Raw genomic sequence first — 14,550 nt, 5'->3', positions numbered from 1 at the left:
TGCGAATAAAGCAGCGACTTTCCTCTCCGACGAGCATTTCTTGCAGGAATTTCTCGATGTACCAGTCGACGGGGGTCAAGGCGTTCCCTAATTTGACAAGAGATTCACTATTTTGCGTTTTGAGGTACTCAGAATGGCGTGACGCTGGCAAATTTACGTCCGAAAAGACCACAAACACCGTCGAAAGTTCATTTGCTTTGACGATATTTTGAAATTTGAACTTTAAAAGTTCTTTTCTGAGTCCCAACGACGGATTTTCCCACACTTTTTGCACTAATTGATCCATTTTTCCAAATTTTTCTGACTAATATGCCACAACTGGTCTTGGTACTTTTGATTGTCGCACAGCGGATTGTATTCCGCGGCCCGTTGATGCTTCACGTAGAACGGAACCGCACTCGGGGGCTCCAATAAGGCGAATAAAATGCTTTGGGCGCCCTCCCAGGGGGTCTTGATGCACCAAAAACGGATCGGTTTCTGCAAATAGAACCAAAAAGGGGTCGCTAATGGCGGAAAATTCCGAAAAATGTTCGTTTCGACGTTCCCCGGGTCCACACAATGCACGGAAATGTGTTTTTTCGGGGTTTCAGCTTGACTCAGGAGCGTGGCGAGCTTCACGGACCACAAAACAAGACAAAATTTGCTGTAAAAGTACGACTCGAAACGTGCCACAGACGAATCCGGGTAAGCCAAGTGGTAATCAGCTTGCGGAAATTCCGTGACGTACTCTTGGGCTTGCGATGCGACGTTCACGATGCGCCCGTTTAAGGCCGGAAGTAAATTTGTGGTGAGCAAAAAGGGTGCCAAGTAGTTTGTTTGGAAGGTAATTTCAAATCCGTCCTTTGTCAGTAGCGGGCCGTGATAAAAAATGCCGGCGTTATTGACAATTGCGTAAATTTCTCGGTAATTTTGCGTTATTTTCTTCACAAAAGTACAAACACTCAAAAATGAACATAAATCCAGCTGTTCGAACCGGATATCAGCTCCCGGGTATTCGCGTTGAATTTTCGCGACAGCAATTCGCCCGAAATCGCTGTTGCGACACGCCAAAATTACAGTTGCCTCGTACTTTCCAGAAAGTTCTTTGCACACTTCGAAGCCGATGCCGCTATTGCCGCCCGTGACGATGACAACTTTGCCTCGTAAGCGTCGCTTGCTGCGATATGAACGACCGATGAGGTACCACCTGCGAAAAAAATTTAAGAAAAAAAATTAATTTTATCGATTTTAGTCCTTAAATGGCAGCGAGACGAGAAGAATTACCGGGTGACATAGGCGAAAGTGGTGCAAACAGCGAGAGAAATTGCGAGTTTTCGCAGCATTTTTTTGAAAAAGAAGGCAGATCTGAGGTTTATTCGAGAATGAAAGATGCTAACCTGAGATGAAATGCAACAAAAATTGCCGAATTTCGCGTAGTTTTTAGATAAGAAATAAGACGACGACCTTTGTTTTGTTTGCAATTTTTTTTTTGTTTGTGTTGGAGTTGCGTTTGACAGTCACGTGATGAATGTTAACGGGAAGAAAAAATTTTTAAAATAAAAAAATCGTTAGAATTTTTCGAAAATTAGGTTTTGAAGGTAAAAATTTTTAAAAAAAATAAAGAAAAAGTAAAATAATTATTTTTTTTACGAAAATCGTTCGTAATTCATTTTAATTTTTTTTTTTGTTCGTTTTTGATTGATTTTTAAGAAATTTTTACCGAAAAAAATGTTCTGAATTATCATTATTAAAAAAAAAAATATTTTTTTTTAATTTAATATTTAAAAATCTATTTTTTTGTTTTTTTTTTGATAAAATTAAGACTATTTTTTCGCAAATAAAAAAAAATAATTTAAAATAAAAAAATTTTTTTTAAAAAGTTTTCGAAATTATAACGAAAAAATTAATTAAAAATTTTTTAGAAATTCTCAAAAAATTTTTAAAATATTTTCAAATTTTAAGAGTTTTTGTATTGGAAAATGAAATTTAACATAAATTTTCTTCTCTAAAAATTGTTTTTCAAAATTTTTTGACAGTTTTTGTTAAGAAATTTTTTTTGTTTAAATTTTTAATTTAGGCCCCCCACAAAAAATATATTTTTTAGTTTTAAATTACCAAATTTTTCTCGAAAATCATTAATACGATAAAAAAAAAACAACTAAAACATTCATTAAGGACAAAAAATTAATAAATAAAAAAAAATATTTGAAAAAAAAAAATAAAATTATAAAGGCTGTTTGAAATTGATTTTAAATTCTTTTTATAAAAATTTATTTTTCAATTAAAATTTATTTATATATTTTTTTCAATAACATTTTGGACAATTTTTTTTTCTTAAAATCCAAATGGTAAAATTCCTCACGTTTTTTTTGCAATAAAATATGATTTTTCAAATTTTAAAACTATAAAAATTTTTAATATTTTTTTTTTTTATTTTTTCTTAAAATCTTTTTACAAAAAACTAATTTAAAATAAAAAAATTTTTATTAAAAAAAAAAAAAAAATTAAGAGAAATTGAATTTTTAGTTCAAAATTTTGTTTTGAAAGAAAATGATTTTTTTTTTGCAAATAAAAAATAATTATAAATGATTTCATGATTAATTAAAAATTAAATCTCAATTATATTTTTTTTATGAGAATTTTAATTTTTTTTTTCAATTAAAATTTTTTTTTTTTTTTTGAATTTAAAAAATTAAGGAAAGGAATTTAAATTTTTTATGAATTTTTTTAAAAAAAATTTTTTGATTAATTAAAAATTAAAAAATAATTTTTTTGAATTTTAATAAAATTAAATTGTTAAAGGGTCAAGAAATTAAAAAAAAAAATAATTGCTCATTATTAAATTAATTCTTTTCAGTATTTTTTCACTTATTTAAAAAACCATCAAGAGTTTTTCTTAATTTTTTAATATGTCGAAAACTTAAAAGTTTTTGTGTTCTAATTTTGTAATTTTAATTTATAAATCTCATTAAGTCAAGCAAAAATATATAATTTTTAATTATTTATAAATTTTTACCTCTAATATACATAAATGTTAAAATAATGAAGAATTGAAACAAAATGCCAACCAAAAATGAAATTGTTCGAAAAAAAAAATATTTAAAATTATTGAATTATTTAAAATTGAATTTTTACCAATATTTAATTTTTTTTTCATGAATGAAAATGTTAAAAATTGAATAAAAAAACTTCATTTTGTGATTTGATCGAATATGATATATTTTCACAGTTATATCTCTACTTTTTATATAAAACGTCGATATTTCTAAATATTTTTAGTGTTAAGGGGGTGAATAAAGTTGAAATTTGATGAATTTAAAACCACTACAATTGCTAAGATTTCTTCTTCTTAAATTTTTACAGTTGACTTAAGCTGCTATCCATTCAAAAACTTATCTCCAATGCGAACTTTTTTTTATTTTTAATTCAAAACGACTGTCGTGTTAGGCGGTGCATGATATTCTTGATGACGACGCGCATGTTTGACCATGTCGTACTTTTGGGTGAACCGTTGATCACAGATCCAGCATGCATAGGGACGTTCTCCTAAAATTGTTTGAAGATTTTTTTAGTTTTTGATTAATTTTTAAATTTTAGGAAACTTATAAAAATAAAATTTAAGAAAAAATTTAAAAAAAAGTTGAAAATTGATCGAAATTAAAATTTTTTTGACAAAATTTGAATATTAAAATTTTTATTTCAAAATTTAGACAAAATAACAATTTTTTTTTGAAAAACTGATAATTTTTGAAAATTTTGAGAAAAAAATAATTCTCACCTGTGTGAATCCGACGATGAATCTTAAGTTTCTCTCCTTTTATGAACCGCTTGGGACAAAATTCACAAGCGTGGGGGCGTTCTCCTACAAAAAAATTAATTTTTTATCAATGAAATAGCTCAAAAAATTTAAAAACCAATTCTAACCTGTATGTTTCTTCCAATGATTAGCTAAAGAATCACTTCTTGTGTAGCTGGCGCCACATTCCGTGCAAACGTACGGTTTTTCGCCTGTAAAAAAATCAATTTAAAAAAAAATTCTTTAAAAAATCATGCAGAAAAAATACCTGTGTGACTTCTTAAATGGACCGCCAAGTCTTTTTTCGTGTAATATCCTTTCGAGCATTCCTCACATTTGAACGGTTTGACGTCTCCATGCCGGATTTCGTGATTGAGGAACGTTTGCTGCAATTTTTCAAGGCAAATTCAATTAATTTAAAAAAAAAATTCTTTAATTTCAAGACTTACTTTGTTCTTGAAAGCTTGTCCGCATTGCCCACAGAGGAAGGGACGAACATCCGAATGGACTGCCAAGTGTTCCTTGTACTTGTAACGCTTCGTAAACTCCTTATTACATCCCGGATGTTCGCATTTGTAGATTTCCTGTTTCGGTTCCTTCTCTTTTTTGATGATTTTCGGTGCGGGACCTTCTTGTCCGTGCATTTGTCTCATGTGTTTGTTCATTTCGTAGCGACGGTTGTATTCCTGCGGAAAATTTTTAAATGAAAATTTGTTAAAAATTATTTTTAATTTTTTTCTGAATTTAAATTTTCATTTTTTAAAATTAAATTTATTATTTTACAGCCGAAAAAAGCGATTTTTGAATTTTTTTTTCAAGATTAGAGAAAATTTGAAAAAATGAACTCAATTAATTTTTATTTTTCCCTTCGTTTTTGTAGAATAAACTTTTCGTGAAAAAAATTAACTAATAAAAAAAAATATTTAAGCAAATAAATTTTTTTTAAATTTTTGAAAATTAAAATTAAAAAAAAATTGAAGTTCTATTTTAAATTAAAATATTTTTTTTAAAAAATTAAAAAAAAAAAAAAAAATTTTTTTATCAAAAAAATGAAATTTTTCAAAGTTAAAAAAAATTTCCAAAATTTTAAAATAAAAAAATATTGCAAAAAATTGATTTTTATCAAAATGGCTTTTTTTTTCAAAAAAATTTTTTTTCTTTTTTAAAAATTTTGAGTTTTTTAATTTTTTGTTCAAATTATAAAATCAATTTAAAAAAATTTTAATTAAAATTAAAACAAAATTAAAATAATTAAAAAATTTTTTCTTAAAAATTTTATTTTTTTAAATATTTAAAAAATGGTTTTTTTCGAATATTAAAAAAAAATTAAAAAAATTTAAAAAATTTTTCTTAAAAAATCAAAAATTAAAAAACGGTCATTTTTAATAAAAATTTTTAACTTTTTAATTAAATATATTTTTAAAAATTAAATTTAAAATGGGGCATCGGAAAAAAATTTTGGAGCGGCCTTAGTAAAATAAATTTAAAAAATAAAAAAAAATTTTTTAAAATTTTTTTCCTGCTTTAAGGCGGCTTTAAGTTAAATTCAATTTTTTTTTTACTTTTCCAATATGAAAAGTTAAAATCCAATTGGACAAAAAAAAAAATCAAAAAATACAATTTTTGAATCTTTTTCTTAATTTTTTAAAAATTAAAAAAAAATCGACTTCAAATAATTTTAATGTGTTGAATTTGCTTCTAAAAAAAGAATTTTACACAAAATTACTGAAAAAAATTGACCTTTAGTATTTCTGAAAAAAATATATTTTTTTACTTGAGTAAGAAAAATTAATGAAATTTAAATAAAAATTACAAAATTTTAGCAAAATTGATTATTCAAAGTAATTTGAAGTAAAATCATAATTTGAAGCGGAGAAAAAATATTTAAAAAATTTTTATTTTTAAAAAACTTCTAAAATAATTTGTTTTAAATTATTTTTAATTTTTTTCTTCAGAAATTAATTTTAATTATTTTACAAAGAATATTTTTTTAAATTTCTCAATTTAATATTTTTTTAAAATTCGACTTCAAAACTTAAATAATAAAATTTTTAAAGTCAAACAATTTTTTTTTTGCTCATAGAATAATTTTTTTGAAAAAAATTGTTAAAAAAAAATTTTCAAATAAAATTTTCCAAAATTTCTCACCTTATTACAAAGCGTGCACTTGAATTTAATGTCCGAATGCATCTGATAATGCCGCTTCAAGTTCCGCCTGTCTTTTAGTACTGCCGAGCACACTTGGCACTGATAAACGCCAAACTCGTTCGGATCCAGTGTCGTATCGTGCGCCAATTGCGCCGCATCTGTCACGACATTATGATCCCGTTTCTTGTGATAAACGAGCAAATCGGGTCTAACGAAATCCCGATCGCACAAATCGCAATCGTACCTCTCGGCGGTATGCGTGTACGAGTGTCGTCGCAGCGCCTTCTTGCCGGAAAAAACGGTGTGACAAACTTGACACGTGTACGGCTCATTTCCGCACTTGTTGTTGTCCAAATGCAGGCGATAATATTTCTCCGAAGCGAAATTCACTTTGCACGATTCGCATTGATAACGCGCTGAAGGACGTCCCCGGCCCGATCCTTCCTTGTTCCAATCTTCGTCGCTGGAGTCTGCTTCGCTCTCGGTTTCTTCGGATTTTACGTTGACGCCGTGTTCCTTGAGATGCCGCTTCAGTTCGTACGATCGCATGAACTTGTTGTCGCATAAATTGCAAGCGAATTCGGGCGTTTCGTGCGTCGCGCGGTGCCGGAAGTAATTTTTGCGGTTCGCAAAGACTTTGTGACAGGTTTGACATTCGAACTGCATCGCGCATTTGCTGTCGTAAAAGTGCGTTCGCAACGAGCGTTTCGCTTTGAACGTTTCGCCGCACTTTTCGCACTCGTAGGGCGCACCAGGAACCGTTTTTCGGGCTTCTTCCTCCGCCGAACACTCGTAATTTGTGTGCGTTCGCATGTGAGCCGTCAATTTATCCGGACGATTGTACGATTTATCGCATTGCGTGCACTTGAACTGCTTCGGCATGTGAACGTAACCGTGCCGCACGAGAGTTCGCTTATCGCGGAAACACTGCCCGCACTCGGTGCACTTGAATTGCGTCTGATACTCGTCCAGCTCGCACTTGACATTCGCGAGAACGGCATTTTCCTTCGACTCCTCGGGCGAACTTTTCTCTTCGGCATCGGAAAATTGGTCGGCATCCTGAAAACCGCCCTCGAATTCGAGATATTCCACTTCCATTACTTCGTTCGGCTCCGCTTTGACGACAGTTTTGGTCGAACGGAGGATTTGACGCAACGAGATGTCGGAACGTTTGACGCGCTCGCGAAATGTGAACGCTTGTTCGACCTCCGTGAGACAAAGTTGGCAGATTTTTGCAGGTAAACCATCGTTTTCCCACACCTAAAAGACGATTTTTGATAAAATTTAGAAAAAATGTTTGGAGAAAAAAAACACAAACAACCTACCTGTACATCACAACAAACTTTTAGCTTCTTAATGGTCTCTTTTTCGTAGATTGAATGCAAATCGGGCACTTCGCCCATGCAGGTGCGGCATATAGAATTGAAATTAAACTCCATTTGTGTTATTTTTGCAGCTTTTTTCACGGGAAAATCTAATTTTTTGTCATTTTTTAAATGAATTCTCTCGTCAACTTTAAGAGGAAAGTGACTTGTTTTTAGAGTTTTGAGGGAAATTCAGTCACGTGCCTCAGACTAATACAAATTGCCAATTGTTAATTCAAACTTTTTTTTTAATTTTAGAACTTTTTTCAAAAAAAAATTTTTTTTATTATTTTTGGAGCTAAAAGCTTATTAAAAAAAACTATTGAGTTTATTAAATACAGTAAAAACTTAATTTAAGTATTAATTTAATTTAAAATTTTAAAAAATTTTTTTTCAAAATTTTTAAAGTTAATAAACTTAATTACAAGAGTTCAAAAAATGATTTGGCGAACTAAGTCATTTTAAATCGAAATTTATTTATTTTAAAAAATAGAAAATTTAATTATTTTAAAAACTGAAAAATTAAAAACGAAAAAAAAAATCTAAAAAAGCCAAAAGTTCATTTTAAAAAATTCCTGAAAATTCATTCCATAAGCTGAAATTTTAATTTCAAAGTCTAAGAAAATTTTTGAAGCGAACCTGTTGAATTCTTTAAAAAAAAATTAAATATTTTAAATCAAAAATTATATTTAAAAAGCTTGAACTCATTTAAAAAAAAATCAAATCAAGAGCTGAAAAATTATGTTGAAGAACTGGAAATTCATTGAAAGATCTATATTTTTTTTTCAAAAAATAAAAATATTTTTTTAAGAGCTAAAATTTTAATATTTAAAAACATTTCAATTAAAAAAAATCATTTTTAGACAATAAGGCCACTTCAAATTTTTTTTGAACTTTTTGTCCCATGCCCCATTTCAAAAGTCGAAAATCCAATGGGGCAAAATAAAAAAAAAAGTTAAAAATTTTATCAAAATTGACCGTTTTTTGGTCTTTTTTCATATTTTTTCAAAAAATTTCCCAAAATTTAAAAAAAAAATTAAATTTTTAAGAATTTTTGTATTAAAAATCGTATTTTAACATAAATTTTCTTCTTTAAAATTTTTTTCAAAAAAATTATTTTTCAAAATTTTTTGACAGTTTTTTTTACGAAATTTTTTTGTTTAAATTTTTAACTTGAAATACTCTGAGATAAATTTTAAATTATCAAATCTTAATGAAAATGCCATAAAAACAACTAAAATAATGATTAATTACAAAAAACTGTTAAAATTTTGTAATTTTGTATGAAAAGTATTTCAAAACTTTTTTTTTATTTTGCCCCCCCCATTTTGAAAAAAAAGTTTTGGGACAAAAAGTTCGAAATAAATTTGGAGCGGCCTAATTGAAAATTAAAAAAAAAATCATTTATTTCAAAAAAAAGAAAAGTTCATTTTAAGACCCTGAAATTTCATTTAAAATTTCGAAAACCTTATACTGACCCCTTAAAAATTAATTTGAAGAAAAAATTAGTAAAAAATTAAAATTGATTTGGAAAAAAAAGTTTTTTTAAATAAAATTCAAAAATTAAAAATTTGACTTTAAAAGTTTATTTTAAGATTCATTTAAAAAAGCTGAGAATTCATTTTAAAAGTTCATTTCAAGATCTAAGTTATTCATTTTAAGACCTAACTAATTTTTGAGAGCTAAAATATTTATTTTTAGTTTTATTTCGTAAACTGAAAAATTAATTTCAAAATTATGTTCAGAGCCAAGAAGTAATTTCAAAAATTGAAAAGTTTTATTAAAGAACTGAGATAAAAAGATTGAGAGATTTTGTTACTCAATTAACTGAAAAATTATTGAAGCATTAAAATTTCATTTAAAATTTTAAAATCTCATTCCAAACCCTTTAAAAATTAATTTGTAGAAAAATTTGGTCTTAAAATTTAAAAAATTGATTTCGAAAATTAAAAGTTTCAAGTAAAAAAAAAAATAATAAATATTTGTTTTTAAAATGTCATAAAATTCACTTGAAAAAAATTAAGTAAAAATAAATATAAAAATTCAAATTTTTAAAGTGAAGAATTCATTTTAAAAACTGAAATCTGAAAATTCTTTTTGAAATCCAAAATTTTTATATTAAAAAAGTTAGAAATTAATTCAAAAAGAGATTTGATGTCTTAAAAATTAATTTTAAGAATTAAAATCTGATTTTTTATTTCAAAAATTATTTCTTAATTCCTCATTAAGCCCCTTGAGCCCTCTCAAAACCATCTCTGCTTCAAATTTTAGAACATCATCACTTTCATTCGTCTCACTGAACCCCGTTCGCCACTTGCTGATTCAAAATGTTTCGCAAATATTCCGCATTTCCCGCACGCCTGTACAAAGGCAAACATCTTCCCGCGAAGAAGCTATTTCAGTCAAATTTATCGACCTTGAACTTGAAGACAGCCACCAACACTCGTGAAAATCTCGTGAAAAGCGCCGCCATGAAGTACATTCTCGTAACCGGAGGCGTTATCAGCGGAGTTGGGAAAGGTAATGCGGAAAAGAAAACTCGAAAAATCAACACAACACACACGTTCCGTAGATACTGCGGAGGACACGCGGAGAGAGAATTTTCTTCTATAAATAACGCGCATTAAAAACGCAAAAAGATTTTTCTAATTTGGCGTTGTCGCGCGACCTTGATTGTGTTGTTTTGACGGATTTTCACCGAAAAAATGAGAAAATTTGATTATTTTTTGTTTTTCAGGTGTGATTGCCAGCTCCTTCGGGACGTTACTCGACTGTGTTGGGATTCCCGTGACATCGATTAAGATCGATCCGTACATCAATATCGACGCTGGCACCTTTTCGCCCTACGAGCATGGCGAAGTTTACGTTTTGGACGACGGCGGTGAAGTGGATTTGGATTTGGGCAATTACGAGAGATTTTTGGATGTGACGCTGCATCGCGACAACAACATTACGACGGGAAAAATTTACAAACAAGTCATCGAAAAGGAACGTGAGGGAAGTTATTTGGGCAAAACCGTGCAAGTCGTGCCACATATCACGGATGCGATTCAGGAATGGGTTGAACGAGTTGCCAAACAGCCTGTCAAGGGAAAAAATACGCCACAAGTGTGCATTGTCGAGCTGGGCGGCACAATTGGTGATATCGAAGGCATGCCCTTCGTCGAGGCATTTAGACAATTTCAGTTCCGGGTAAAACGCGAGAATTTCTGTGTCGCGCACGTTTCGTTGGTGCCATCGCCTCGTTCGACGGGCGAACCGAAGACAAAACCCACACAAGCCTCGGTCCGGGAACTTCGTGGTTTGGGCTTGAGTCCCGATTTGATCATGTGTCGCTCGGAAAAGGTCATCGGACAAGAGGTTAAGGAGAAAATCAGTAATTTTTGTCACGTGGCGCCCGAACAAGTCATCTGCATTCACGACTTGGCCTCAATTTATCACGTGCCCTTGCTGATGGAAGCGAATGGCGTCATAGATTTCCTTAACGAACGCCTACAGTTGAACATTAAAGTGCCGCGACCCAATCGAAGTCTTTATAAATGGCGCGATTTGGCGCGACGTGCCGAAAATCTCAACAAGGAAGTAAAAATCGCGCTCGTTGGCAAATACACGAAACTCGAGGACGCCTATGCGTCAGTTGTAAAGGCCTTGCAACACGCAAGCATCACGGTCGGATACAAACTAAGTCTGAAATTCATCGAGGCGTGTCATTTGGAGAGAACTACAAAAACGGACAATCCTGCTTTGTATTACGAGGCATGGGGACAACTTACAGCAAGCGATGGGGTAATTGTGCCCGGTGGCTTTGGACAACGCGGGATCGAGGGAAAAATTCGGGCATGTCAGTGGGCGAGAGAGAAGAAAAAACCGTATCTCGGGATTTGTTTGGGACTGCAAGCTTCCGTAATAGAGTTTACGAGAAATGTTTTGAAACTCGAGGGAGCGAATTCGACAGAAGTTGACCCGAAAACGCCGCATCCGGTGGTTATAGATATGCCGGAACATCATCCAGGGCAGATGGGTGGCACGATGCGCTTGGGCAAACGTACGACACTTTTCAGGTAAGATCTGGTTCCGTGATAATCTTTGACCTATATTTTGTTATCAATGCCGTTTATGAGGCGTTTCGAACAAAAAATGTGATGTTCGAAGGTTTAATGTCTATCTGGCGGAAAAAAAATTAAAATGTGCAACGGGGAAAATTTTTCGAATGTGCATTGGGGTAGAATTTTTCGAAAGTGCTATAGGGTAAATTCAAAATGAAATTTTTACCCATTTTTTATATTTTTGACCCAATACACATTTTAAAATCGCACCCTATACACATTTTGCATTTATGACCCAGTGCATATTTTTTATAATTTAGGCTGCTCCAAATGAAAATCAAAAATAAAGTCCAAAATTTTTGTAAATAAAATTGAGGGGGCAAAATAAAAAAAAAATTTTTTGAAATACTTATTTTCATACAAAATGACAAAATTTTAGCAATTTTTGATCGTTGATCAACATTTTTGTTGTTTTTTAATAATCTTCTTTGAAACTTTCAAATAAAAAATTGATTTAAGATCATTTTAAGTTAAAAATTGAAAAAATTAAAATTTCATAAAAAATAACTGTCAAAAAAATTTGAAAAAAAAATTCAGTAATTTTATGAAAAATTTTTTTTAGAGAAGAAAATTCAAGTTAAAATATGATTTTCAAAACAAAAATTAAAAAAATTTTTAAAATTTTTTTTTTGAAAATGTCTTGAAAAATTATGAAAATACAACAAAAAACGATCAATTTTGATGAAATTTTTAACTTTTTTTTTTTATTTTGCCCCATTGGATTTTTGACTTTTAAAATGGGGCATCGGACTTTATTTTTGATTTTCGTTTGGAGCGGCCTTATCACTTTTATTTTTTGAAATTCTAAATTTGATTCTTATGAGTTATATTTTTAATTTTATTTTTTGCCCTACAGTACTTTTTAATTTCTCTACCCAATGCACATTTTTTTAAGATTTCAAATTTTCTTTCAATGTACATTTCAAAATTTCGTCCTTTCTTTTAATTTTTTGTTTCAAAAAATATTTTTATGTTAAAATTCAATTAATATTTTTAATATTTTAAGCCAAGTTCACATTTTTTAATTTTAGTCCCAGTTTACATTTTGAATTTTAAATCAAATTTTTAGAATGAAGAACTCTTATCACTTCAAAAATGTTTTTTGCTATATTTAGTTTTACTGCATTTTTAAATTTTACCCAATGCACATTTTATGTTTTTTTAAACTTTTTTTCCATATTTGGTTTTATCGCATTTTTTTATTTTTTTTACCCAATGCACATTTTTTTTTTCAAAACGAGTTTCGATTCAAAATTCATTTTGAAAATTTTTTGAATTTTTGACCCAAAGAATAATTTGGATTTTGAGCCCAATGAACATTTTTCATTCAACACCTAATGTTTATTTTGATTTTTTGACCTAATGCACATTTTAAAATTTTCACCCCAGTACACATTTTACACATTCTTGCCCCATTGTAATTTTTTTTCAATTCTTTTGAAATTTGAATTCTTCGTCCCAATGCATATTCTAAATTTTCTTCCTACATCTTTTTAACTTTTGACCCAATGCATATTTTAATTTTTTGCCCAGTACACATTTTGACCTAAAAATGCCCTTAAAATAAAATTAAAAAATCTAAAATCAAAATATGATAACTTCGTTTGAAATTTTCTTCTATCGACAACTTTCAATCAATTTTTTTTTCACTTGTTCCAGATACGACAGTGTGATACGCAAGTTGTACGGCGGCACTGATAAAGTCGACGAGCGTCATCGACATCGTTACGAGGTGAATCCCGATTACGTGGAAAAAATGGAGGAAAAAGGCTTGATGTTCGTGGGGCACGATGCTGATCAAAAACGCATGGAAGTCGTCGAGCTCAAAGATCATCCGTATTACGTGGGCACGCAATACCATCCGGAATATTTGTCGCGTCCCCTGAAACCTTCTCCGCCATTCCTCGGACTGATTCTCGCGTCAGTGGGTCGCTTGCCGTCGTACCTTAATCAAGGTTGCAAATTTTCGCCACGACACTCGAGTGACGATTCTGCATCGGAAGACGAAAGTCGGCAGCGGCTCCTCATGCCGAATGTCGAAAAACTCCGCATCAATGGGAACGGATATTTGCACGAAATTAACGGCATTGTCGATCGTTCCTCATCGAGTGCAGTAAGTGCCAATAGTTCTGACGAATTAGCTAATTAAGTGACGTGAATGGAACGGAAAATCGCTCTACTTAGCTTGTAAGCCTAAATTGTTTTTAGTTTAAAAAAATTCTATTAGATAAGGAAAAATTGTATCAAATATCCGTTACTTAAAAAAAATTAAAATAAAAATATCTTCCATAAAAAAAATCACAGCTGATCGCTTTGAAGATCACGTCAGCTTTAAAAAAAAAAAATATTTACTTAAAAAATTGCTCTTGCTCTAATGACGCAATAAAAAAATGTAAACAAATTTATCTCAGATTACAAAAAAAAAATTATCATAGAGCAATATAAAAAAATGAACGATGATTTTAAATCAAAGTTTGATAAATAAAAAAAAAATATGATAAGACGCGATTCCAATTTATAGAAAGAAAAAAATCTCTATTTTGTTAAGAAAAAGTTTGAGACTTTGTTAAAAAAAATTAAATAAAAAAGTAGCACAAGACCTAAAATTAAAATGTCTTTTAATTGAACTTAATTTCATCAAAAAATATATTTTACTGATTTTAATTTTTTTAATCATCAAGATTTTTTTTGAAATGTAGAATTTTTTTATTTTAAGTTTCAAATAAAAAATTCTAAAAATAAATAAATCAAAAATAATTTCTATTAACTTTTTTTTAATTTAAAAAAAATAAAACTATTTTCTATAAAACCATAAAATTTCAAAAATAAAACTTTGAAAAAATTGAAAATAACATGTTTACTTTTTTTAAACATTTTTATAAGGATTCGATATAATTATTTTTTAAAACTTAATTTTTTTAATTCTTATTTATTTTAAAACAACCTCGATATTTACCTTTTTACAAAAATTTAAATAAATTTTTTATTTGTTTTTTTTTTTAATTTTATTTTAATTTGTGAAAAAGGTAAACATCCAGGTTAATTTTAAAAAATAAACATCCAGGTTAATTTTAAAAAATAATAAGAATTATAAAAATTAATTAAATTAAAAAAAAAACAAAAATAATTTATATCGAATTCTAATAAAAATGTTTAA

At 29.5% G+C, this 14,550-nt stretch overlaps 4 protein-coding genes across 4 annotated transcripts in view; 1 reads left to right on the top strand and 3 right to left on the bottom strand.

Moving 5' to 3' along the window:
• The window catches only part of LOC134827479 (large ribosomal subunit protein eL30), a 91,264-nt gene that overhangs the window by 596 nt on the left and 76,118 nt on the right, over positions 1-14,550 (bottom strand). The window lies entirely within an intron of this gene.
• Positions 6-1,465, bottom strand: LOC134828081 (dehydrogenase/reductase SDR family member on chromosome X-like; the record flags this gene model as incomplete). The annotated part of the gene is made up of 2 exons (XM_063841037.1): positions 6-1,186; positions 1,377-1,465. Coding segments are annotated over 2 exons (1,002 nt in total), but the record flags the coding sequence as incomplete, so codon positions are not given.
• On the bottom strand, positions 3,191-7,431 carry LOC134836875 (zinc finger protein 260-like). Its single transcript, XM_063852145.1, has 7 exons — positions 7,249-7,431; positions 5,924-7,183; positions 4,225-4,461; positions 4,044-4,161; positions 3,904-3,987; positions 3,758-3,841; positions 3,191-3,525 (listed from the first exon to the last, which is right to left on the bottom strand). The coding sequence occupies exons 1-7, from the start codon at positions 7,360-7,362 to the stop codon at positions 3,401-3,403; spliced, it is 2,022 nt and encodes a 673-aa protein (XP_063708215.1). The 5' UTR covers positions 7,363-7,431; the 3' UTR covers positions 3,191-3,400.
• Positions 9,642-13,988, top strand: LOC134831944 (CTP synthase). Its single transcript, XM_063845792.1, has 3 exons — positions 9,642-9,807; positions 10,025-11,348; positions 13,053-13,988. Exons 1-3 carry the CDS (start codon positions 9,759-9,761, stop codon positions 13,540-13,542), a joined length of 1,863 nt encoding a protein of 620 aa, XP_063701862.1. The 5' UTR covers positions 9,642-9,758; the 3' UTR covers positions 13,543-13,988.

This window comes from Culicoides brevitarsis, chromosome 1, assembly GCF_036172545.1.
Source record: "Culicoides brevitarsis isolate CSIRO-B50_1 chromosome 1, AGI_CSIRO_Cbre_v1, whole genome shotgun sequence".
NCBI classification, from domain to species: Eukaryota; Metazoa; Arthropoda; class Insecta; order Diptera; family Ceratopogonidae; genus Culicoides; species Culicoides brevitarsis.
Note: the sequence above shows the minus strand (reverse complement) of the source record. Positions and strands in the feature narration are given on the sequence as shown.